General features: G+C 36.6%; 2 protein-coding genes across 8 annotated transcripts in view; one reads left to right on the forward strand and one right to left on the reverse strand.

Moving 5' to 3' along the window:
• Window positions 1-21,558, forward strand: TRMT13 (tRNA methyltransferase 13 homolog). 5 transcript variants are annotated; one of them, XM_074370032.1, is made up of 11 exons: window positions 12-278; window positions 4,261-4,307; window positions 4,377-4,461; window positions 9,349-9,411; window positions 9,590-9,659; window positions 9,817-9,923; window positions 10,267-10,434; window positions 12,284-12,356; window positions 15,914-15,988; window positions 18,959-19,391; window positions 19,687-21,558. In XM_074370032.1, exons 1-11 carry the CDS (start codon window positions 132-134, stop codon window positions 19,880-19,882), a joined length of 1,464 nt encoding a protein of 487 aa, XP_074226133.1. In that variant the 5' UTR covers window positions 12-131; the 3' UTR covers window positions 19,883-21,558. The 5 variants fall into 5 exon arrangements, with proteins under 5 accessions (XP_074226137.1, XP_074226133.1, XP_074226134.1 ...); XM_074370033.1 differs by having other exon boundaries at window positions 15-278; window positions 4,395-4,461; XM_074370034.1 differs by having other exon boundaries at window positions 45-324.
• The window catches only part of LRRC39 (leucine rich repeat containing 39), a 22,104-nt gene continuing 15,989 nt past the window's right edge, over window positions 19,908-26,022 (reverse strand). For 2 of the 3 annotated variants that reach the window (XM_074370039.1, XM_010950445.3), the window contains exons 6-9: window positions 25,101-25,246; window positions 24,189-24,341; window positions 23,011-23,147; window positions 19,908-20,167 (exon numbers count right to left, since the gene is read on the reverse strand). In XM_074370039.1, coding sequence (XP_074226140.1) covers window positions 20,139-20,167; window positions 23,011-23,147; window positions 24,189-24,341; window positions 25,101-25,246 — 465 coding nt within the window. In that variant the 3' untranslated portion in view covers window positions 19,908-20,138. The remainder of the gene's footprint in view (window positions 20,168-23,010; window positions 23,148-24,188; window positions 24,342-25,100; window positions 25,247-26,022) is intronic. The other variant, XM_010950446.3, reaches the window with a different exon arrangement.

The raw sequence follows: 26,022 nt of genomic DNA on the forward strand, positions 1-26,022 counted from the left end.
GTTCCGGGCGTGTCTTGCGTGGCGGGACCTGAGGCAGCCATATTTGTTAAGGGAAGGGGACCCGAGAGAAAGTGACAACTTTTCCTCTCTCCACCCAATCGATGCTAGCCATCCGAAGCGAGCCCTGAATTATGGCGGCTTCTGCGCCGACGCGGCACGGAACTGGCTTTCCAATTGAGGGGCGATGTGGTTACTATGTGGAAAAGAAGAAACGGTTCTGCAGGATGGTGGTGGCAGCAGGGAAAAGGTTCTGTGGTGAACACGCTGGAGCCGCGGAGGTCTGGTATCGCCCTACCGTCTCGAGAGTCGGAAATAAGTTTGCTGGTCCGGCACCTCCCCTCTGACAGATTTCCCCTTCTGTCCCCTGGATTTTCCAGCTTTTCCTGTGATAAACGCGGTCCTGGCCTCCCTAGGGAGCGATGATGAGCCCTAATGAAGTGCAGTGTTCTCTTGTACTAAGTAAAGCGCCAGCAGTGACCCGGTTATCTTGATTCCAACTCATAGTAATGCTAGATTTTAGCTTTACTGCAGACTCCCGCTTCTTGCACTCCGCCCAATCTCCGCTTTCCTGATGGGAAGTGGTAGTTTAGAAAGAAGAAAGATCTAAGGTTTCGCTAATTGTGTTTTTATTGTTTCGTGAATAATCACTTCTTGTGAATGCGGTTGAGAGAAACTTTTTAAAATTTTTATTTAGGCATACAGTCTTTTGAAAGCAGCTAATAACTACTTTGCTGAAGAGGGGAAGGAAAAATTTTTTAAACGTGTAAGAATTGTCCCTCCTCTTAAAAATTGGTAACAAAAAGTGTACAATTTTGTCCAATTATACATATGATTGTACCGTCAACAATATATATTTTTAGGTACGTGTATTTCTTTAGGATATATATGATAGAAAAAACAAAAAGAAGAGCAGAATACTCGTAAAAAAAAAATAGCATATTTAATAGGTTTTAGAAAGAATAAACCAAAGAGACAAGCGTATGATTTCATGCCTTCTGAATGTCTGGTATTATTTATGTTATTTTTCTTTGTTAGTCAGATGGTTTATCTTTCTAGGCAATATCCAGTACAGATAAACTCCCAAAGCCCCTTCGTCAGCTGCTGTCCTTCAGCCACAGCTCTACTTCGTATTTTGACTTGACTGGTATTTGCCTAGAGGGATATTTGTTCTCAACTAAGACCTTACACTTCACCGTAACCAGACATCCAGAAGGTGACTGAAGGTGGTGACAGTAGTAGAATATGAATAGATCCTTACAGGATTGTCCGTATTCCTGGAGAGGAATGGCATCGTGTTGTGATTAATCGCTTGAAGAAACATTGCAAAATACCGAGTGGAAGCATTTTCCATGACTGTGATTTGGTTTTCAATTTTGGGCATCCTACTGAATCTGTAATTTATAACATAATTGGGTGTCATATTTAAATCTTTTTTTCCTTAGGTGTCATATATAGCTGAGACCACTTGTATTCATTTTTACCCAGTGGTTCTTAAGTGGGGATGATTTAGTGTCCCCAGGAGACATTTGGTAATGTTTGAAGACGTTTTGGTTGTCACAGCTGAAGAGTGTTTTTGGCATCTAGTGGGTAGAGGCCAGAGATGCTGCTAAGCATCCTACATTGCACAGGGCAGCCCCCACAAAAAAGAATTATCCAGCCCAAAATATCAATAGTGCCAAGGTTGAGAAACCCTGTTTCTAAACCCAGATAATAAATTTTAATAACAAAATTTAAAAGTGCTTTTTTTTACCCCTACTCTATGGTTAGACTTTGGGAGGTTAGTTTTCTCTTTTATGGAGGTTAGACTTTAAAATCAGCAAATAAGGAAGAATAATGTATTTTCAAAAAGATACTGAAAAGTCTCTTCTTGTTCATGAAATTCAGTGTACATAGTTTTGTGGATATGCTGGGAGGCAGATCAGAACTGAAATAAACTCAAAAAAGAATTATTAATAGTAATAGTGGCTACTTAGCATTTATGATATGAACAGCACTGTGCTAAGCAGTTTTTTTTTTTAACTATTAGTTCACTTAAATTTTACAAACCTTAGGAGGTAAGTTATATTCATCTTTTAGATGAGGCAATAAGCCCACCTCAGATTGTAGAGTTAGGAGCTGATAGATAGAATTGGGAATCATACCTAGGCAGTCTGGCTAACCAGTGGTTGTAACTATCATACTATCCTATTACATACAGATTCATATCAACGTTGGGTAGAATTGCCAACACTAGTCCTTTATTTTTCCCAAATGCATGTAGTTAAGTCCATGTAACTTAGAAACGAACAGTATGTAACTCCTCTATACTAAAGAGTTGAAAAGCCAGTAGAGTATGACCACATACCAAATAGTTAAAATGCAGATGGTCCTCAACGTACCATGGTTCAATTTAGGATTTTTCGACTTTACTGTGTTACGGGAGCAATAGACATTCAGTAGAAAGCGTCCTTTGAATTTTGAATTTTCATCTTCTCCTGGGCTGGTGATATGCAGTGCTGGGCAGTGGTGGTGAGCCAGGGCTCCAGGTCAGCCACACTACCACAAGAGTAAATAACTGATAACGCTTACATTCAGTCCCCATATGACCATTCTGTTTTTCACTTTCAGTATCCAATCAATTACATAAGATATTCAATGCTTTATTATAAAATAGGCTGTTAAATGACTTTGCCCAATTGTAGGCTAATCTAAGTGTTCTGTTCATGTTTAAGATAGGTTAAGTAGGTAGGTTAGACATATTTGACTTAGGATATTTTCAACTTACTATGGGTTTATCAGGATGTAACTCTCTTGTAACTCAAGGAAGATTTGTATTTCATTATTTCTGAGATACTTTTATTTTACATTTTAACATCTCTGAAGTCAGAATGCTTCTTAAAATCAACAAAAAAAAAGGCGTAATTTAAATTGGCAGCATTTTTTTCTTTCTTAGTAATGTCTAAAATAATAGTGTATGTTATTGTCAGTGCTATCATAGATTCAGAATTCTATATGTAGACCTTCTCTGTAACCTATTTGAAGCTATAAACCCTTGTTTTCCAAAGCAGTATTTGCTCATATGTGCAAAAACCAGCTACCACTGGAGACATTTTTTAACTGAAGTATAGTTGATGTTATAGTGTATGTTACAGATGTACAATATAGTGATTCATGATTTTTAAAGGTTATACTCCATTTATAGTTATTATAAAATATTGGCTATCTTCCCTGTGTTGTACAATGTATCATTGTAGTTTATTTATTTTATACATAATAGTTTGTATCTCTCAGTCCCCTACCCCTATATAGCCCCTCCTCCCTTCTCTCTCCCCACTGGTAACCACTGGTTTGTTTTCTGTAAGTCTGTTTCTTTTTTGTTTTTTGTTCATTTATTTTTCCTTTTCTTTAATTGAAGTATAGTCAGTTTCCAATGTTGTGTCAGTTTCTGGTGTACAGCATAATGTTTCAGTCATACATATACATACATATATTCCTTTTCATATTTTTCATATATACAAGATATTGAATATAATTCCCTTCTTCTTTGTTTTGTTCACTAGTTTGTTGTATATTTTAGATTCCACATATAAGTGATATCATAGCACTTGTCTCTCTCTGTCTGACTTATTTCACTTAGCATGATACCCTCCAAGTCCATCCATGTTGTTGCAAATGGCAAATTTTCATTTTTATGGCTGAGTAATATTCCGCTGTATGTTTGTACATACGTGTATATGTGTGTGTGTGTGTGTGTGTATATACACACCACACCTTCTTTATCCATTCATCTGTTAATGGACACAGGTTGCTTCCATATCTTGGCAGTTGTAAATAATGCTGCTATGAACATTGGGGTGTGTGTATCTTTTCTAATTAGTGATTTTGGGTTTTTTTCAGATGGATACCCCAGAATGGAATTGCTGGGTCATTTGGTAGTTCCATTTTTAGTTTGTTGAGAAACCTCAATGCTCTTTTCCATAGTAGCTGCACAAATTTACATTCCCACCAGCAGTGTACAAGGATTCCCTTTTCTCCACATTCTCACCAACATTTGTTATTTGTATTATTTTTGATAAAAGCCATTCTAACAGGTATGAGGTGATACCTTACTACACTGGAGATTGTTGTTTTTGATTTTTGTTTTATTAATATGCTTTTAAGGTTTCCTTACCTTGTTTTGGGATGGTATAAGCTTATGTTTACACTGAAGTTATATTTAGTATCTGTAAAGCAACAAACTTAGTATTTTATTCAAATAAAATATATCCTTTTTTTTAATAGGAAGAAAATGCTCGGAAAAGAATCCTCTGTCCTTTAGATCCAAAACAGTAAGTATGGGTCAGAGAAGGGTTTTTCTGTGCTGAAAACAGTAATTATCACGGTCTTATTTTAAATAGTTTTTTCTTTATATTTAGCACAGTATATGAAGATCAACTAGCAAAGCATTTGAAAAAATGTAACTCAAGAGAGAAGCCTAAACCTGTAAGTGTTTGATTGGTAAAACACTTGAATGATGAAATGTGCCATATGTAATGTTTATATATACTTGGTAGGTTACAAAAGTGAATTTTTAACAAGGCTCTTGCCTCAGGAGGCTTAAATATGGCAAATACCTTTGAGATAGGACATCTGATTGTGAATCTACTTAAAGTCCTAATTCAGATAATAGAATTTTATGCAACAAGAGTGGTATTTAGAGAATAATTCCACACTTTATTTATTAAACAATATTTACTTAGTACCTACTAAATTTATTTCAATAAAATATGATCCCAGCCTTCCAAGGAACTTATTTGAGATTGGTAAGTAAACTTGTAAATAGTAGATATTTTCTAATAAGTTCAATGAAAGAAGTAAGTACACATTTGATACAAGCACATACTTGCGTTGAAATTAAATCCGAGGGGGCAGGTGAGGCTTCCCAGGGGGAGTAACACTTGTGCCAAGCCCTGGTTTGGCAGAGAAAAGGAAGAAGAGTCCTTCCAGATGGAAAGGCAGTGCAGAGGCAGGAACTGAGAAGGCACACACAGTTGTCAAGGAATTTGGACTTGTTCTGAAAGACATGGGGAACCACTGAAAGATTTCAAGCGAGAGTATGGTATTAGATTTATCTCTTAGAAAACTTTCTCTTAGAGCAATGTGGGAGGATGACTTGGAGTCGGAAGGACTAGTTAGGGCCATTGCTGCAATCCAGGCAGGATGTGAAAAGAGACTGAATTAAACAGGATGGGAAAAATGTAGGTAAATTCAAGAATTATTTAGCTACCAGAATCAGTAAATCTTGGTGACTGATTGGAAATTCAGAGTTGGATACATGAGTCTAAAATTTGATAGAAAGATTGGGCAAATAATAAAGATTTAGAAGTCAATACATAGAGATCACAGGTGAAGCTTTGGATTTTTAAGTTACCCAGGGTAAGAGATTGAAGGGGTGAGAGCTTGTTTATTCAACAGATATTAACTGAACACTTATGCCAGGCATCGTACCAAGCACCCTGCCTGGAACAACGTTACAGTCTAGTGGAAGAGACAGAAGTTGCAATATTATATGTGTTAAAATAGATTAAGTACAGAGTGCTGTGAAAGAATAAAAGAGGAGAGCCTAACCCTTTTTTGGGAGGACTTAGCAGGTGAGAGAGATGGGAAAGGAGTCAGGGAAGCTTCTCTGAAGGAATGTCATCAGATGAGACCTAAATGTCAAGGGGAGATCATCCAGATAAGGAAGAAAACAAAGATAAGGGTCTAGAAGTGAGAGAGTAGACAGCTTCGTCTGGGACTGGGCCTTTCACATGATGAGTATGGAATACAAAGGGAGAGCAGAGTAGAAGATGAGAGGTAGGCAGGAAGTAGAGTGTGAGACCAGTGAGACCACGGACAGAGCTCTAGGTGACACTGACATTAAAGGCTGAGCTGCCAGTAGGAAGCATAGAAAAATGTTGAGACAGGATGCCTGGAGAGGTAGGAAAGAAAAAAAAAAGCAAGACCATGGTATATCAGAAGACAGGGGAAGGAGAATCTCAATAGAAAAGAGTGGTCAATTGTGTCCAGCATCACAGAGGAATCAAGGAAGGTAGGGACAGGAGAATCCATTGGGTTGGCAACATGGCGGTGGTTAAAGATCAAAGAGTTTAGCAAAATGCATGCGTAATAGGGTAGAGCGGGCAGAAATCAGACTGAAATGATACAGGAGTAAATGGAAGATAGGGTAGTAGAAATCATAAGCATAGCCTATTCTTTCAAGAAACTTGTCTGAATGAAACTTGAGAGTTAGATTGGCAGTCAGAGAGGAAGGTAGGACAGAAGGAGTATGTTTTAAGATGGGTGAAAACTTAGTTTTATTTATGTGCTTAGAGTAATGAGCCAGCAGAGAGGAAGAAATTGGAAATAGAAGAAGGCATCATTGATAATGTGAGATTCACCAGGAAGCAAGCAGAGATAAGGTACAAAATAGAAGTAGACGGGAACAATGAGAGAAAAAACTTCCGCTGAGGAGGATGGGAAGGAGTAAAAGATGGGTATCAGTTCAGGGATATTTGAGCTGACAGGGGGTTAATTCAGAAAGTTGTCATTTGATAGCTCCACTTTCTTACTGAAGTATGAGATGAGGCGACTGAGGGGGATGATGGTATAGCAGGAGATCTGAGTAGAGAGGTAAAAGTTTAGAATTAGAGTTATGAAGAAGAATTGCCAGGCATCCTTGAGAGTCAGACTGAGATGGAGACACTGAGTGTGAACTGGCACCAGGCCAAATGACTGAGCAGTTTCGCTTCAGCAGTGTTCAGCAGGCCAGATACTGGGAGTTAAAAATCGTATTAACGCAGGCATTAGGTTTTGTAAGGGTGTGTGTGACAGAAGGACCTGATTGTGAAAGATGATGATAACAATGGTACTGAGTGTCCAGACTGGATGGCATGAAAGGGAAGCCATAAATTAGCTGAGAAAAAGTAAATAGAGGCCTTTAAAAGGTGAAAGAACATGATTAGGAGCAAGAGAGTCACTGTAATTTGCACTAACATAGTGCCCAATCTAGAGGGCCCGTTAAGGTAGTTTGCCAAAGTGGAGTGAAGGTCACTAGAATTAAGAAGGTCAACAGAGCTATTTGTTGGGTGGCTTGAAAACATGGTCAGATTGGCTGAACTTAGTGGAAAGAGCAGCTTGATGTCAAAATTCCTAATGAATATCGGGTAATGACCAACAGATTGATAGTTGACAACTGCTAGATTTAGAAAATTTAACAGCCCAGTATTTCTCAGTGGGGGCTTTTGTCATTTTAAGTGGGACAGTCATATCATGTGCACTTCAACGCATCCCTGTATTTAGCATTCCTGGCTTCTGAGTGGCAAATGACAAAGGCCCTTGTCAAGAAGTTTGAAGGATCTGAAATTTTATTTTATTTTTAAGCTAACAAGTTACATTGCTACAAGTTTGTTGATGCTGGTGGAAGATACGAGACTCCTGGGTCAGTGACAAAGGGCTTTGTTACTCAGTGCACAGCAAGCAGCATGAGCTTCTTCTCTGCATCAGTTCCTCTTGCTCCCTAAGTTCCCTCGAGATGGAGGGGCCTTGATCAATGCTACGCATATTTGTGTATAGCTGTGTCATAGCTGAAAAACCCCAAGCTTAGGAAATACATAGCTTTTTAAACGGGCAGTAAGGAAACCTGCCTGAGCTTTGTTCCATAAGTAGACATTGCTTTATTATACTGTACAGTAAGCAGGCCTGCCATGTGCTCTGGAAGGAGACACTGTTTCTTCTAAGATTGCTTGGTATGCAAATGTCCTTGAAAAGATAGTCTAGAATAAAGGGAGTTGGTGCCTTTGCTTGTAAGACTTGCAGAAAATGGAGATTCCTGTGGATAATTGTCTCCCAACAGCACCTCTCAGTCATTTTGACAACAAAGTATCCTTACACGTTTCCAAATGCCTCCCAATTAAGCATCAGTAGGCCAGATGGCATAAGTTGAAAAAGAAAATATTTTTGCATTAAGATGTGTAGAAAAATGATGACTACCCCAGTGAGCCCCTTAGAAAAAAGAATGTTGCCTTTACTTTCAAGTAGGCATGAGGTTATCTTCCTTACCTACGTGTCAAGCTTTAGTTGAAGCAAGCAGGTGGAATATGCGCTCCGGGAAAAGTTTGAAAGGAGAAGTGGGTTTATTAAAAATGGAATACCCCTGTGCAGATTCCACTGCGTGCTGGGACACAGTGGAAAGGAAAGGGAGGAAAGCAGTGGGATGTGAGGAAAATGCAGCGCAGTGTTTATGTAGTACACTATCTATGGCGTGGAACTTGGGACCAGGTACAGTCTTATCACTCTTTTGCTTTACTAATAGTTATAGCTAATTTTCTATTATAGTTTTGCCAGTCATTCAGCAAAATATTCTAAATACTCGCTGTCTTCACCTGTTCCACTTAATCACCAGTTGCTAGTATTACCCATGTAGGTAAAGGCAGCAGCACGCGGTCAGCATGTGACCTTTCTACCATCTGTGTAACCCAAGCCCATTTATGCATAAAGTCCCGGGAGTTGTTTTCACCTTCAAAACAGATTACAAAATTAGTACTGTTTCATTCATCTGTATCTACATGGTTCAGTATGGTAGCCACTAGCCCTGTGTAACTATTTAAATTTGACTTAATTAAAGTTAAACAGAATTGAAAATCCAGTTCCTCAGTCGCACGAGCCATGTTTCTAGGCTAGTAGCCACCATGTTGGGCAGAACAGATACAGAGCACTTCCGTCATTGCAGAAAGTTCTGTTGGGACAGTGCTGATCTAGATTCTTGCTTCAAGTCTGTCTCTCTAAAAATGGACTAAAAAGATCTCACTATGTTAATTAAGTAAGAGAGCATCACAGGACATTTCCATTTTCTATTTTAATTAGTAGTTTAAAATAGGAAAAATCAGACCTAAACGGTTGTGCTGTATCTCTGTTTTTGTTCATACTGCCTACCTATCTGATAAGTAGCCATTTGTAATTCTGTTTTTGTTGTCTTTGCTTTAACTGTAAGCAAAACTGACATAGTCCTCAGTCTATGCTGGAGACACAAAAACTTCAGTAAGAATTACTAATGAATTTCTTCAGGCTATAAATATTTATTCACAATACCACATCACTAGAATATAAGATCCATGAACACAGAGGTTTTTGTCTGTTCTGTTCTCCACTGTAGTGAATCCTCAGCACCTGAGACAATTGAAGGGCTGCAGTATGTGCTGAATAATTATTTAATGAATAAATGAATGGGAGGAAGGGAGGATGGCAGGTACAGAATATTGGAAGAAGGGATGGATCAGTTTTTCAGTTTAATTTTTGTGAACTCTTCACATTAATAACAGTAGTGTTATGTTTTCGTTTTGTTTTGTTAAGGACTTCTTTATTCAAGATATTAATGCAGGCTTAAAAGATGAAACAGAAATATCTGAACAATTAGTAAGTATTTACCTTTAATTTTAAAAAGTATTTATGAACACTTCCACACTGTGAATAAGCTCTGTTCTAATTTTTGGAATAAATTAAGTGTTTTGATTTAGAATGCGTTTCTGATAGAATCAACATTATTAGTGGTGGTTGGGTCCCAGACCAGCTCACACCCCATTTTTGTGTATAGGTTCCAATTTCGTCTCTCTCTGAAGAGCAGTTGGAAAACTTAATTAAGAAATTGAGAAAAGCGAGTGAAGGTAAGTCTGCCTAAAGTTGCAAGTTAACTTTTTTTTAGAAAAATCAGGTGGTATATGAGTTAATTCCACTGTGCTTTAAAAGATATTACTACCATTATTCAGAGCCCTGTGGTTTCATGTTTGGTTCCTTAAGCTTTTGTGCTTCTATTTGGCACAGGTTTGAACTCTACACTTAAAGATCAAATCATGTCCCATCCAGCATTGCATGATGCCCTTCATGACCCTAAAAATGGTGATTCTGCAACCAAACATCTGAAGCAGCAGGTATGTTTAAGCCATAGTAACGCTACTGAAAATGGCCTTTTTGTTCATTTGTTAAAAGCTATTGTTTTTAACAATTGTAGTTATTACTGAGATTTTGTTTGGATTATCTTTCAGGATACAGAATCTTCCCATTTCAAAAAATATGTATAAACACAGATAAAAAATTTTTGGCATGGTTATGGTTCTGAGTACTACATGTTAAATATTTAAAAGCAAGAGAAAAACTTTAAAGCCAAACAGAAATTATCGATGTGCTGCCCTATGTAGAAGTTACTGTGCTATTTTCCCATTTGAGCCAAATGTGTTTGCTGTAGTTTATAAAATAATCTCGTGAAGTTTGCAGGCTTCTATTTTAGGTAACATTGAAAAATTAAAGTTACTTGGTCCAAGAAGATGCTTTGTTGAGTTTGGAGCAGGAAAGGGAAAATTATCTCATTGGGTTGATATTGCCTTAAAAGATGCTGAAGAAGTTCACTTCATCCTAGTAGAAAAGGTGACCACAAGATTCAAGGTAAGTGAAACCATTGCAGTATATTTTGCACTTTTCTTGTTTGAAAAAAAGAAAAAATGATACTCAGAAACATACCTCTTAAAGAAAATGAATTTTTGTGTGTTTATTTGATTATAGCTTTTTATCCTAATTATATTAATGACTTAAACTGAAGGTAAATTTCTTAATCTAAATTTTGATAGTTCATTGATCTGAGTTCCTAAAGTATTTCCAGAGATAAGAAAATATGTGGAAAGAGCCAAGCTCAAGCTAGGGGTTAAAAAATCTTGGGTCCTAACCTACCTCTGCCACTTACTATTTATTCAGTAAACAATTATGGAGTGTAGCACCGGCTCCAGGATTGATATTGAGTAAAGTCAAAAGAGACATGGTCCATATGTTCTGCACTTATATTTAGAAAGAAGAGACAGACAAATAAATAAATGTTATAGAAAAGTGCTAAAATATGAAAAAAGTCTGCACAGAGTATAGTGTGGGTTCAAAGGAGGGAGTGACAAGTTTTATTGCAGGAAGGGATGGTGAATGGCTACACAGAGAGGGTGATGTTAGAGCTATATCTTGAAAAGTGGATATTTGCTAGATTCAGGGTTTAAGAAGCATTCTAAGAAGCAAGAACAATGTACCCAAATGCCAGAAACATGGGAACATTTCCGTGTGATGGGAGGTAGAGTTCAGCAGTGATTAGGTGGGAGAGACAGGCTAGACAATGGAAGGTTTCATTGAGGAAGGAGTTTGGTTTTATCGAGCTACACACTGGGGATACACTGGAAAAAGGATTTAGTTCTGGACTTCAAGAAGCTTACATATAATGGGACAGACTTACAAGTATATTGGTTCATTATCCTAAGTGTCTAATGATAATGGTAAGTACCAGGTGCCATAGGAGTGTAAAGACAACACCAGCCTCAGTCTAGTGCGGGTCACTGAAGGTTTCCTGGAGGAAGTGACAGCTGAGAGGAGATGGAAAGAATATATAAGAATTGACAAAGAAAATAGAAAAGGGTTTAAAAGTTCATCCTAGCAGCACCATTAAAGCTGTATCAGAAGAGTCTGAAACGTGAAGTAGGGACATTAGTAATAAGACAATTCTTATCCAGCAATCCAAGTAAGAAATGGGCCAGAGCTAAGGAGGTTGCAGTGAGATGGAGAGGAGGGAAAGGGTGTGAGAAATGTGTTGATGTTGGAAGCCAGGAGACTTGGTGATTATCCATTAAGTGTGAAAGAGGAGTTACTTCTGGTGACCTTTTGTGGCTCAGGTGACTAAGTGGCGTTCTTCTCTGACATACTGAATATAGAAGGAGGAAGAAGACAGATAGTTTGAAGGGACAGATGAGTTCAGTTTTGAAAGCAGAGCTTTCTAGTTCACCATTGGATTTGTGTCTGTGCTCATCAGAAGGGTTCTGGGCCACAGTGTAGATGTATAAATCATAGGCACATAGATACCAGATTAGAATGACTGTAATCTTTCAGGGAGTGTAAGAAGAGGAGCAAGCCAAAAATAGTGTTTTAGGGGCTAACAAAGATTTAGGAACTGGCAAATCATCCTGGGTATGTCATCTATGAACCTTAGTTCCTTCATCAGTGAAGTGGGAATTTTTAGAGTTAAAGGAGATAATGTGTACATAGTAATGTGTAAAATTTTCAAGCCTTATAAAAATGTTTACTGTTATTATTTTGGAGTCTTCATCACAGAATTTTAATTTTTTAATTAATACTTCTATTTTTCAAATACTAAAAACAATGGAAAATTATTTGCTCTGAATTTTGAAAACAAATAGAAATCTTTCTATTTTCATAAAGCTTTCTTTTACCTAAAAGCCATTGTTATAATGATGTTCTGTTTGTGCAGGTTGATGGCAAACACAGAAAGAAAAATTCAGTGTTTGAGAGACTTCAAATTGATATTCAGCACTTGTGTTTGAGTAAGTTGCATAACTTTCAGTTGCTCTACCATAAATCATAGAAGTTTCAGACTCTGAGGGTTGCTTAGAAATCCAATCATGCAAAACAGTGCTTCAGGGAAAACAAAAATTAATCCATTGTTAGTATAGAACGTTATATCTAACATTTAGATAAATATAAATGGAATTATGGTTGAAAGCTTAAAAATTATGTTTCAGTATCAACTAGAAATGAAATGTCATACTAAGGAATAGTTTAGAAGCTTTGATAATATGTCCTTACATTGTTTGTTTGTCCTGTTTTAATTAATTACTGTGTCTTTTCATACCATACGCTAGCCTTCTGCCTACAGTTAACATGACTTTACCTAAACTGTTAAAGAGATGAGATAGTTCTCTGCCTAGCTAATATGTAAAAGACAACTGCCTAGAATTTTGAAGTGTACCAAAGGAAAAAACCCACCTCTGTGGAACTCATATTTCATAAACACACACACACACACACACACACACACACACTCATACTCATTAATCATACTCTTTAGTGCCCTTTCTGTGTCTTTTAATAGTTTTTCATATTATTTAAAATGAAAATAATACAAACATATGCCAGTAACCTCTTCCACTAGTTTTAACTCAGCCTTGTGATGCAGCCCACAGCGGGCCCATGTAGCAAATTAAGTTTGTTGAGTTAATAACCTATAATTTTGTTTACTTGATATTTTTAAAATATATTTGTTTCAATACATCAATCAAGTATTCTGTAAGTTTCCATCTTCCTAAAAAATTCTCTCCTGGATCCTTCAGACTTGTTCCAATCCAAACTGTGTGCCTTCTATTCCTGGGGCACAGTGGTCAACCTTAAAACTCTCTTCTTTCTCATCCTGCAGATTCCTCTCACTCTCCTGGGTTGGAATTTATTTTTCTGCATCTTATCACACATCTTCCTCTATTGATTTACTCTCTTTGAGCCAAGCATCTCCTCCCATAGCCTCCTGAGGAACAATTGCAATAGAGAGAAATTTGAAACCTTGCGTTGTCTGAAAATATCTTTTATTTTACCCATACACTTGATTTGGCTGAGTATTTCTATTTCTAAGTCGAAAATCACTTTCCTTTAGAATTTTGAAACTATTACTCTACTAGTATTGTTGTTTAGAAATTCAGTGCCATTCTGAGTCCTGATCACTTGTATGTAATCTGCCTTTTTCTTTCTAGAAATTCATAGGGTCTTTTCTTTGTCCTCGGGATTCTAAATTCTCAGTGATGTGTTTTGATGTAGTTATATTTTTATCTATTGTGCTGGGCACTTGGTGGTCTCTTGTGTTTATATCAGTCGTTCTCAACCAGAGGCAGTTTTAGCCCCCAGGGAACACTGGCAAGGTCTGAGATACTTCTCTTTGTCATGAGAGGGGACATGCTGCTAACATCTGATGGAAGCCTGCAGTCCCGCTCCCCACAACAAAGGATTATTGGGGCCAAAAGTTAATAATGCCAAGGATGAGAGATCCCGATTTAGAGATTCTAGCATTGTCAGCTTCCTGGGAAGTCTCCTTGCATTCTTTCTTTCATAGTTTTCTCTGCGCCATTTTCTCTTTTCTCCCTTTATGGAAGAACTTCTATGATTTAGTTATTTGACCTCCTGGAATGGTTCTTTACTTGATTTGACTTCTCTGTTCTGTATCTTTTGGCCCTTTCCCTATACTTTCTAAAATTTCTTCAACTTAAGTTCTTCTAGCATAGTTTTAATTTCCAAGATTTTTTTCTCTGAATTTATCTTTGCTCGTATAACCTGTTCTTTTTTCATGTTTGCAACATCTTTGTGAGGATATTAATGATAGCTTTTTAAGAAGTATTCTCCCTTCATATTTTGTTTTCTCTAAGTTGCTCTTTTCCATTTGTTTTGGTCTTTTTCAACGTAGGGGTTGTCCTCAAACGTCTGTGCTTTTTGACAGTGTGTTCGTAGTTCAGCCTGAGGGACTAAGAGCTCTGAGTCCTCGGGTGGAGTTGGACTTACCTAAGATGTGATCTTTCCTCTTGGGCTGGTCGGGTTGCCCAGAGAAGACTTTACTGATCACCTGCCTGGAGGGTAAAGGTCAGGTTACCAACATTCTGGGACCCAGTAGGGAGTAATAGCTTAATCCATATGCACACCCACTTAATCCTGCTCTTTTACCGCACTTCAGCTTTCAACTTCTTATGTCCTCAGTCCAGTGACCTCCTGTTTTATTTGCTCCAGGGAATTAATCTGCAGTTTTGCACCAAGCGGCTACGAGGTGAGGAGGACTGCTTCTTAACTAGCCCTCCCACCACAACTCTGTGATGAGTGGCTCCCTCAGCTCCTAGTTACCTGGTGCCCCCAATTCCTGAAGCTTCGGGAGATTTGTGAAGTAAATGTAATGGGTTCTCAGCCTTTCCCACTTTTATCTCCTTTTCTCTTCTTCTCATCTTATGAATGGCTTTTTAAAAGTCCTTTTATTCCCGTTTTGATGGGGTTTTAGGAGGGAGCAAACTAGATGCTTGTATTCAATCTGCCATCATTGCCCAGAAGTTCTGCCCTATTTTCTAAGCCCAAAGAAATAGGAGAGAGAAGAAATGAGGTAATTTTCAAGCATAAGAGCTTTCTTAGACAGCCTTTCTCTTCACCTTGATTGATAAGTTTCTTGAACCACCTTAATTTAAACCTCTGTATTCCCTTACACAGGCAAACTTTCCCACTTGGTGCCAATTTCTTCTAGCATGTGATACCATCTGAAAGCAAGCCACAGAGAATTTGAAATATTTACTGAGGACCTCCATTGGACAGTTCAGTGTGCTGGGTGCTGTAGCTGGATTTGTACAGAGAAGCATACTTTTCATGTCAGAATCTTAGAAAAAGGAAAATGAATACCGGGGAAAGATGGAAACATTAACTGTGATATACTACATTTTACTGCATTACCTTGAAGACATCTTTTTTTTTTTTTTTTGCTTTTACACTACTATTACGAATATTTTCTTTTATTCGGAACAGTGTGAAAAGCTAAGATAATATCTTATTCTGATCATTAAGATCTAGTAAAGGCTCTTTTTGTGTATCATAATATTGAAAATTGTATTCTATAATATAAAACATTAATTGTATTATTCATGTGTATGTATCATATATGTTATTTATGCAAGATAAATCTGATAGGAAAGGTTTTGAGTCCTTTTAACAATAGGTTAATAAAATTTAGCAAAATAAGGCTTCTACAGGATAAAGCCCTGGGTTGGTATATAAGAAATAGTAATGGCCTAAGAGTCAAGGAACTTTAACTGGGGAGTGAAGAACTGGCCGGGGATGAGGAGGGAAGAAAAGGAAGAAAAAGAGAAGAAATTTTAACTGATTCTGGCTGTGTCAGTAGCCATCTGCATTAATCATCAAGTCACTCCATCTTTGAGCCTCTTATTCCTATGCTATAAAATAAGAATTTTTTTTGTTTGTGTCTCTTTCCACCCTAAAATGCAAAGATTCTAATTAGTTCTCTCCTTGGGAGGCCACTTAATGCCTTATCTCACAAGAGAGCTAACTCAGTTCTCAATTCTTTTTATTTCAGACAAGATTCCTTTGCTAAGCAAAGAAAAACTGCCTGTAGTAGGAATTGGAAAGCATCTGTGTGGTGTGGCAACAGGTATGTAAATGTACTAATAATGTCCAGAGGAACCCACGAAGTCTTAGCTTAGCATGGTCCCAAACATTTAAACAGTCTCTTTTGAGTAGTTTTTATCCGTTGTGTTTACAACTCATTACTCTTCACAGTAGTACTAGGCCTGTAATATATCAGATGTAGAGCTTTCTGATTTGTCTGCTCATTTTGGCCATTTTACAGGATGAATTAAGAGTTTTATGTGTGGAATGAGGGGTATATAGCTCAGTGGTAGAGTGTGTGCTTAGCGTGTACAAGGTCCTGGGTTCAATCCCCTGTACCTCCATTAACAAGAGAAAAAAAAAAAAAAAAGAAGAAGAAGAAAAGAAAAGAGTTTTATGTGTAAATTCTGTGTCATACGGGATTTAAAGTTCTTTGGGTTATATTTCAACCAAAAGGGAAATAAATCATTTATGGAAACTGTATGATTCTGTCTCAGAAGCTTTTGTAGAAGAGTTGTTTAGGTAGGACTCTGAAACCTCTCCCACTAGAAGATGATTATTTGTTGGGATTCTAGGGGAAACAAAAAGGAAATGTTAAGATGTGTTGTCTTAGCACTTGGATCGACTGATGTAGCATGATAAAGTAGAAAGAGCGAGGGCTTTGAAGTCAGAGAGTCCAGAGTTCAACTTTGCTGTCTACCCTTGGCAAAACACTTAACCCTTCTGAGCTCTGGTTATCTCATCTGTAAAATAAGAGTGATAATAATAATTTTCCAGGCTACATGTAAAGTGTCTAGCACATATCAGTGCCCAATAGATGTTAATTGTTGTTTTATCTTCTTTTGGCTCCTGCTGGTTTCATCATTCACTCATATGGGGAACTTGGAGCCTCCTTCAGAGATTATTCAAGTTGGCTGGAAATGGCTTTAAGTATTATATATTTCTGTTGCCTTGTATAGTTTTTAGTTGGCTTTCATATATTTTGTTTCATTTAACCTCATAAAAGCCTTCTGAAGTAAGCCAGTTCTGTCCTGGGGAGGAAACAAAGAATATTCCTTTACTCCTACCCATCTAACCCAAGTTTCCCAGAAATATAACCTATCCTGGCCATTTCTCATTGTTCCAAATACTCCCCCGACCCTTGATTCACTCTGTCTGAATTCTCCTTTCATTGCTCTATCGTTACCTCACTGAAAAATCTCTGCTGCAGCTGCTTACCCTTCTTGAAATTCTGTTTTCTTCTCTCCTCTGACACTCTTCTTTCCTGGTTCTTCCCCTGCATCTATGCCATTCTTTCTCTGTATCTTACATGGTGTCCTAACACTATATGTCCTTTAAATACTAGTATTCAACCCATCTGTCACACACCCAGTGTGTCTTTCCCCTTCTTAAAACTCTTCAGTAGCTCCCAGTCACCTACACCATTAAGTCCAAGCTCTTCAGCATGGCATCCTGGTCTCAGTCTGGCCTCTGCCTTCCTCTCTTTGCCACTTCCTGCCTCCGTGTTTGCTGGTCTGCGGGTTCAAACCCGGTGTGCTTCTCCTTTATACTATGCTGCTCGGTCTCTCCTCAGCCTTCAGCTCAGTCGTGTCGCTTTCAGGGAGCCTCCCTAAAGGCTCTGCCTTGGAGTTTATCATAATTGCCTCTGCGTGTCTTTACCTCAGTGTGTTTCAATTGTCTCTTTATATCTAATTCTCCCACCATCCTCTGATTGATTGATTGATTGATTGATTGATTGATTTTAGTATAGGGAGTGTGCTGACGTGATGTTTGGTACATAACAGGAACTCAGTAAATCTTTGAATGAATAAGTAACCTTGGCCACCAACTTGCTGTATTTCCTGGTTCCTTTTTAGGTCTGTGGCTTTGTCCCTTAAGTTCTCTATAAAGGAGGGGTTGAGATAGATTCTAAAATAACTTTGTCCTTTTAGTAAGTTACCTGATTATTCACATTCCTGAAGACCATTTACTTAAGTCCAGTATAAGTAAAATAGTGACTGAATATATTTCATCAGAAAATACTAGTTTATGAAATAATAGATTACCTGTCAGTTTCTCCAAATAAGAGGTTCCCAATAATGTTTGTTGACTTAAATTCATATATTGGATTAAATTTACTAATAAAATATCAAATTATTTACTATCCACTTGTGACATCTTGGGGTAATAAAATTTAAAACTACATGTTTTTGATTGAACAAGTGTGACAGTTTGTCTAATCAGAAAGAAAATGTGGATTTTATAGCATCTATTTGAGGTCTTCCCAGTATTGTGAACAACATAGCAATCTGCAGTGGGAAATTGTCATAGTCGTCAAAACCCATTTGTTTAGTTTTTAAATGTACTGTAAATTTTTCATTTTAATATAAAGTACATCCACCTCTAAGATCATGTTTATTAATCATCATGTATTCTCAAAGCCTTGCTCATGAAAGACATTCAGTAAGTATTGGCTGAGTTACGCATAACTTCAGTAAGGCTACTCAGGGAGGCCTACTTTCCACATTTTGACCCCCCTGTTCTCAGCTCTTTACTATTTCCTGTGAACATCTTACCTTTCGGGACTGACACATAACATCAACTTTAGCAGATGCTCAGTCGATGCCTTTCCTTTTTCTTTCTTTGGATTCCTTAAGCTCAGAACTTCCCTATAATGTAAGTGTAGATAATAAATTTTTTTTTCTATACAAGTCATTTCCTCAGCCAAGGTAGGAGAAATGAGAGCCAATTTGAATAGCTGGACTAAAAGTTTTACAAGTTGTAAATCTTAAACTTCAGACAGTCTTTTGGGGAAGTAGACTTTATGCAGAATAAATCAATAGAGAAACTGGTACAATAATGAGAAAAGAGCAAATATAAGCAAAGCTGATAATTCATAAAAGAATTATTACAAGCATGAAGCTAAGGAGGTTTTTGTTGTTGGGTTTTTGAAAACCATACTGCCTAATAAATGTAAAAAATATTTATTTTTAAAGATGATGTGGTTTGGGGGGCCACATAATTGTGTTTGCAGATCTTGCATTACGATGTTTGGTTGAAACCTATGCTGCCAGTTGTGAGGAAAGGAATGAAGAACCTTTAGCCAAACGCATAAAGAATGATAAAACAGAGAAAGAAATTAACACTTTGGCCAAGGAAGGAAATGAAAAAAATGTCCCAGAGAAGTGGACCCCTGTGGCTGGCATTGTTATTGCACTCTGTTGTCACCACAGGTGTGATTGGAGACATTATGTGGGCAAAGAATATTTCAGGGCCCTAGGCCTTGGAGCAGTGGAATTCCACTATTTCCAGCGAATGAGTAGTTGGGCCACTTGTGGGATGCGAAAAACAGCTTTGGAAGCCTCAAATATTTCCACAAAGACAAAAGATAAACCGAACGATGACAGCGAGGAGCATGATGATGGAAGGCATGGAACCACAGATGACGGCGCTGAGAGTTTGCCTGGGTAAGTGACTCCTTTGAAATAGTAACACTAGAGCAGAAATATGTTGTTATTACTATACTTTCTTTTTAGATGAGTGTTACCAAAAATTTATTTATGAAAATATATTATTTACCATCTAATTTTAGAAGAAGAGAAAATGCACACACTTTTATTGTGGCATAAATAAAAGTTGTAAGCATGGGACATAGCACCTAATATATTGTGGGCTATTTAGCAATTTATCAATAAACAGAAGTGACTAATATAAATGTTTACAGAATTTTAACAATGTGTTGTATGTGTTTATTCAATTTAGGTTTCTTACCATTGAAGAAAAGAAGAAAATAGGGCATCTTTGTAAATTGCTGATTGACCAAGGCCGAATCAAGTATTTACAGCAGAAAGGATTCAGTCCTGCTTTACAGTATTATACAGACCCCCTGGTGTCTTTGGAAAATGTATTGTTAACTGCTTTACCAAGTCGTTCTTCAACACCAGAAACAACTGCTTAATGGAAACGAAATTTTGAACAACATCTGTCTTCCACCAAAAAAATTTTTTAATTGTATTTTTATATTCATGAAAGTATAATTTAAATAGCAGGTAACATGAACTTTTAAAAATGTTGTGGCCTCAATGAACTTTGGTAGTAGCTTTGTTTTTTCACTTCAGAAGTCCAAACAGTAGAGAATTCACTAAATTCCCAAAGTAATCCTCTTCAGCAGGGCATCTTGAATTTTATTATCCATCAGCATTTATAGAGATTGGTTAAGTAGTCGAGCAGTTGACTTGGTTATCTGAAACACACATAACATGTCAATTGTAACTAGCACATTAACTTTCTACTTGCATTAATTTTGGAAATTTACTTTCCTTTGATTTTATTTAATACTTTTTATTTTTCAAGTTCAAGATGCAGTGATCAATTGTCAGTTTACAAGAACCAATCTGAGAATTTGGCTAATGTATGGATTTTTTTGTCCTTGAAGATCTGGAAAGAAAAATTAAATGTGATTATTTGTTTCTAATGTAAACAAATTCAGGATGTTCACAATCAATTAATGAATTCACCTTCCAGATTTCAAGAGCCACACCTGTGTTTACATATAATCAGAATTTGTCCAGAATTTTTCAAGGGAAAAAACTGTTTCACTTCATCATTTTTATTGGATAATAAGCTAGTTAGAATTTCCAAAAAGATATTTATAATCCTAATTCACAAATTAAATTGAAATTTTGAAATAATTCCTGAAGTTAATTAGATGCCATATCTTTTAACAGGCGATTTTTACATGTATAAGTACAAATGTAAGTATATTCTCTCCTGTTTGGAAAAATAATTTGGAATAAAGTGGAAATTAGATAATGAAACCAAAACCTTCTCACATATAGGCCTCATTTAACTCATAAGCAGTTTCTATGCATAAGCTGACATTAAACCAAACATATGGCAAGACTGTTACTTTCCTCATCTTATCCTTGATTTATTTCTGCCTTTATTTGTAAAAATTGTCTTGATCTTTGATACATTTGCCAAGACAAAGATCCAGAATTACTCATTTTAGACATTATAATGATATTCTTAGGTAACTATTTTGTAGGTCTATGATTACATTAATTACAGATGAGACGTCTAAGCATTTTTAATTTCTGACCTTTCTCCTTTAGTTCTATCTCATGTATCTCATGAGATTGCCTACGTTCAAGTATCAGCCCTACTACTTGATCTCTTTGTGCCTCTGTTTCCCCCTCTTAAAACGGGGATGGTGAAGATAGTAATACCTCATAAGGTTATTGTGAGCATTAAATGAGATAATACATGTGAGATGCTTAGAACAGTTCTGAGTACAGAATTTTGTACTCAATAAATATTAACTATTATTAATATTACTAATTCATGAAAATATTTCTAGTAACATAGTAGGCAGACTTGGTTTTATTATCTCTGTTTAAGTTGTAATCATTTTTCTCTTGTTATAAGTTCTATGCCATATTATTAAAGTAAGATAGTTTATTTTTTAAAGTAGTTACTCATGCCTGCAAATCAAGAGAACATAAATGAAGATAATAATATGTAACTCAGAAATTAACCTGATTTTACTGAGTTAGGCAATGTTAATTTGTGTCATACGATCTGTTTTGCATCATTCAACAATTTATGCCCCAAAATAAAAATAATTCTACAACAGGTATTATCTCCGTTATGTTTCATAAAACATATGTACAACACAAAGAATTATATAGTCCTGTGGCCCATCAGCTTAATGACTGTCTCTGACGATGATACCAAGAACTGTATGGGAGGATAAGCTTGTCCTCAGCATGCCAGCCATAGGTCAAGATTATCGTTTTCCACAGCCTTGCTCATTTCCTTTAAGATAACATGAGACGGTGACTATGTGGGATACACATATAACCATTCCTTGGCCTGCAGACTTTTCAGGTTCAGCAAACTCCTCGTACTTCAGATTGATCTACATAACTACCTCTTCCTGCACATCCCACAGGTTCATCATTCACTGTGTTGCAACTGAAGCTCATGTTCCACTTCTGCTACCAAACCAGCTTCTACACTTCATCCCCCCATCACCGTTCACCCAATCGTTCTAACCAAAAACAGATTCATCGTAGACTCCTCCCTTTTATCGTCTTCATTCAGTCATCAAATCTTTCTCCTGCTTGTCTTTTATATATTTATATTCTGCTATCCAACACGAGGCCCCAGGCACTTACAACTTTTTTACTTGTCTTCCTACAGTCGATCCTCTGTGTGACTGTTTCTGTGACCTTTCTATAACAGACCTAATGACCATTTCCTAAACGTCATCCATTGGATGATGGTAAAATTAATTTCTGTAGCTGAAAAAAAATTCTTGTATTGTTTGCTCAGATTATACTTATTCTTCAAAGTAACTATTTGAAAATGTAACTAAATTCTACGTTTTAATTCAAAAACTCTTCACATTTTAGTGAATTGTAAAACCATGTTTTCTGTTGCTGTGCTACTGTTTATTGGTTTTATTAACAGAGAACTATGTGCCCTTTGTCCTCTTCCCTTAATCTCAGTTTGTCGTTCCTTCCTTAATTGTTTTTTAAAAAAAAGAAGAAAAGGTTTTAGTCCTAAATTATCAGAGATAAAGTGATTGAAATCTATATAGCAAAACCTTACCAAAGTCTATTTTCTCTTGATAATTTTCATTCCAACGCAAAATGCTTTTTCGTTCCTAGGCAAAATATTTCTTTTACTATTTGCAGATTGTAGAAAAAGAGAAAATGTAGCAAAGGTAGTGTTCATGAGTAAACTGATCTATGTGACAAACTGAGACAACGCGGCAGTGAGGCTTTAAGAATTCCGTCTTCATTCACTTGGTTTTGTTTCAAGTGCTTGGCCAAAGAATTTTATTTTCTGACGCTACTTGAAAAACTTTCAGTATCTTTATAACCTTTCTCTCCAAGCCCTTATCAAAATTGTGAACAGGTGTGAACTTCACCTTTTTTCTTTCTACGATATTGACCAAGTGACCAGCACTTGACAGAAAAGTTAAGATGGAATGAGAAATCTACAAAGGAGTAATATATATACACACTCTCCTACCAAAAAGAATTTTTAACCTGTGTCATTTATACACAAGCCTCATACCTGCTCTCCGTGACTCCTGTATGTAAGTGTGCATAAACTGAAGGCCGAATAATTCCCGTTCCTCTTCCTCGTCTGTGTTTTCACTGGGAGGAAGTGTTACTTCCAGTTTCAACGGGTTGTCTCGGAAGTTGACAAACCTGGCAGTTCACCAAAAAACAGTATTTTTATAGGTGCCAAAGAAGTGTACATTTATTTCCCTGGAGAAAGATCAGATGATAATATACTAAATTACTCTTTTTTAACTGGCTTCAATAACTGAACATCTTGGTGAGATGTGATATACCCCAAGAATCTTTAAGTTTCTTTCCTAAAAGAAAAAAATATTTTCTTTAGACAACTTATTTTCCAAGCTTGTAAAAGCAGTTATTAGTCCATAGCATATGTTTAATGTGCTACAGTTTAACTTCCAAGAGCAATCCTAATGTATCTCAAATATGCAATTAATGCTATGAACTTAAAGTTTCTGCATATTTTATACATCGTGTCTTATTTATCATTGTATCTTCACCATCTGGTCCAGGACTCAGTAGTTGCTGAATAAGTAAATGAATGATTTTGTTATGAAAGGTGTAGGATTTGGTATGAATTCTAATGTCTTATGCTCACTGTCAGGAAATTAAGTTGAGGAAGGAAGATTTTTGAGAGGTCTGATAGTAATTAACTTATTAAAAGGTATATTGACTCTATCTGTAACATAATTGCCTGTGTTCATTTGTAGTTTTTTAGAAGGAAAGTAATCACTGTTCTTATGCTTTTAGTTTTTATATCGTGCATAAAGTTTGTTAGCAGTTATAAAATGATGGGGGTGAGGGTGTAGCTCAGCTGGTAGAGCACATGCTGAGCATGCACAAGGTATTTGGTTCGATTCCCAGTACCTCCATTTGGAAAAAAAAAAGAAAATGAAAACTGATGATTTTCATGAATATGTCACCATCACAGGGTAATTTAAAGCTGATAAATCCCAGTACTGTTTCAGTTTCAAGGATTCTTTCTTGAATAATTTAGACTAGTGTTATATGAATCCTATTTATAAATTATGGAATTTCAGAGTTAGAGAAGATTTTTGAATGTATTCGTTGATGAGAATGAGAACTCAAATCTGTTAACAACAAGTTCTCTGTATTACTTTGTTCTGCAGCCAGAAAGGGACATGTCAACTTTGGGTCTACAACTGTCACCTCAGATTGGTCATCTCTTCCATACACACTGGAATATCTTGCAGCTTATTGTTGCTGAGGACAAGAGTGCTCAGATTTTTCATATTGCTGATTGTTTCTGGCAAGCATGTTATTTCATTCCGTTGCAGCCATAATGTATGTAGACTTTGCATCCTGAAGAATTAAAAGAGGTTTCTGTGATTAACCACATAACCCTGGTTCTTATTAACCTAAAGTTTTTTTAAATGTCCTCTTGTACAACATCACCTTTAACCAGTATACCTATTGAGTTAACTGACTTCACATTACCTGATTTTAGGGAAACTGTATCAGGGAGTTAATCTCTATCTACAGTACAGCTGTCACCATGTAGTAGTAGAAATGAAATCAATTCTGGAAGTCTTCACTATTCTCATAGGATTTCTTGCAGAAGAACCGCTAAAATGTTATCTAATCTGAATTAGAGTCTCAAGAGAAAACTGAGAAATTATTAATATGCCCATTTAGGGCAAGACAAGTATGCGTGATGGTTAACAGCTTGGACTCTGGGACCAGGGTGCCTAGGTTCAAATCCTAGTTTGCACTTTACAAACGGATGAGGAAACTAACATAGATCTCTACATTAGTTTCCTCATCCGTTTGTAAAGTCCACAGAAGTACCTGGCAGGTACTAAGCAATGTTATTGTTGTGGCCTGTTGTAAATTTGTTAAAGTCAGGTAGCCAGTTTTTCTCTCCCAAAGCTCTTTTTCTTATTTGGAATAAATGAAAATATTCTGTTAAGAAGTGGCATACATTATTTATAACTAAATGGATCTATTGTGATTGACTATGCTTGGGGTCCCCTTTGTTTTGCTTATTATTTCTTATTAATCATAGATGGCTTCAACACATCTCTTGGTAGCAAAAAAAAAAAAAAAAGTTATTTATTTTACCTTTCTATGGTATCAGGAAGTTGCTGAAGTCTGTTGCTTCCCATATCAAGCCACTCGAGGGCAGGCATGCGCAACACAGCAGGAGGGACTGCGGTAAACCGGTTCACGCTCAGATCCAGGTGAGTCAGCTTTATCAAATTGCTGAGCTGAGGAGGAAGGCAAGGGTTTTCAAAGTAAATGCCCACAATGTAAACTACTAAAACACATTGATAAAGGAGGTATTTCACGTCAAGAAATGTTTACATGATGCTTGGGATTTACTTAGTCTCAGCAATCCACAGCAAATTTGAAATAACAATAAAGCTAAATAACCTCCAGATAAGTGAAAAACTCCCTCATGGAAAGTTAATCTATTCAAAGAAAATTTATCTTCCAAAATAACCAAGTTCCAGGGTTTACTGAACCTGCCAGGCAGGAGCTTTTTTTTTTTTTTCCTTTTCTTTCTAGGAGTAAACATATGTTATATTTTCCTTTTATCTAGTAGTTGAGATTTTCATGGGAAGACCCAAACTTTAGAATAATAGTTATCTTTATTTAAATTTCCCGTGCCTGATGCTTTAAATATGTTATCTCAGTCATAGAATTCACAGTAATTCTATTTTTAAATGAAACCATCAATTAAAAATGTATTAAGACTATATAACGACACCAGTGTGCTCAACTTAAGAAAGAACTATATAGGTATGACCACCCCCAGTGTACTTCTCCCTCCTCCCCCTTGAAAGGTAAATCAGTTCTGAATTTGGTATCTTATTATTCCTGTGCATTTTTTATGCTTTTATCATGATTCATAAACATATTTTTCTATATATTTGCATATTACTATTATATATTTTCCATAAATGGAATTTAGTATTTTTATATGTTTCAAAATTTTATTTAAAGATGGTGATATTGTGCTTGTCTTTCTTTAACTTGCTTT

Source organism: Camelus bactrianus, chromosome 9 (genome assembly GCF_048773025.1).
Source record: "Camelus bactrianus isolate YW-2024 breed Bactrian camel chromosome 9, ASM4877302v1, whole genome shotgun sequence".
Classification (NCBI taxonomy): domain Eukaryota; kingdom Metazoa; phylum Chordata; class Mammalia; order Artiodactyla; family Camelidae; genus Camelus; species Camelus bactrianus.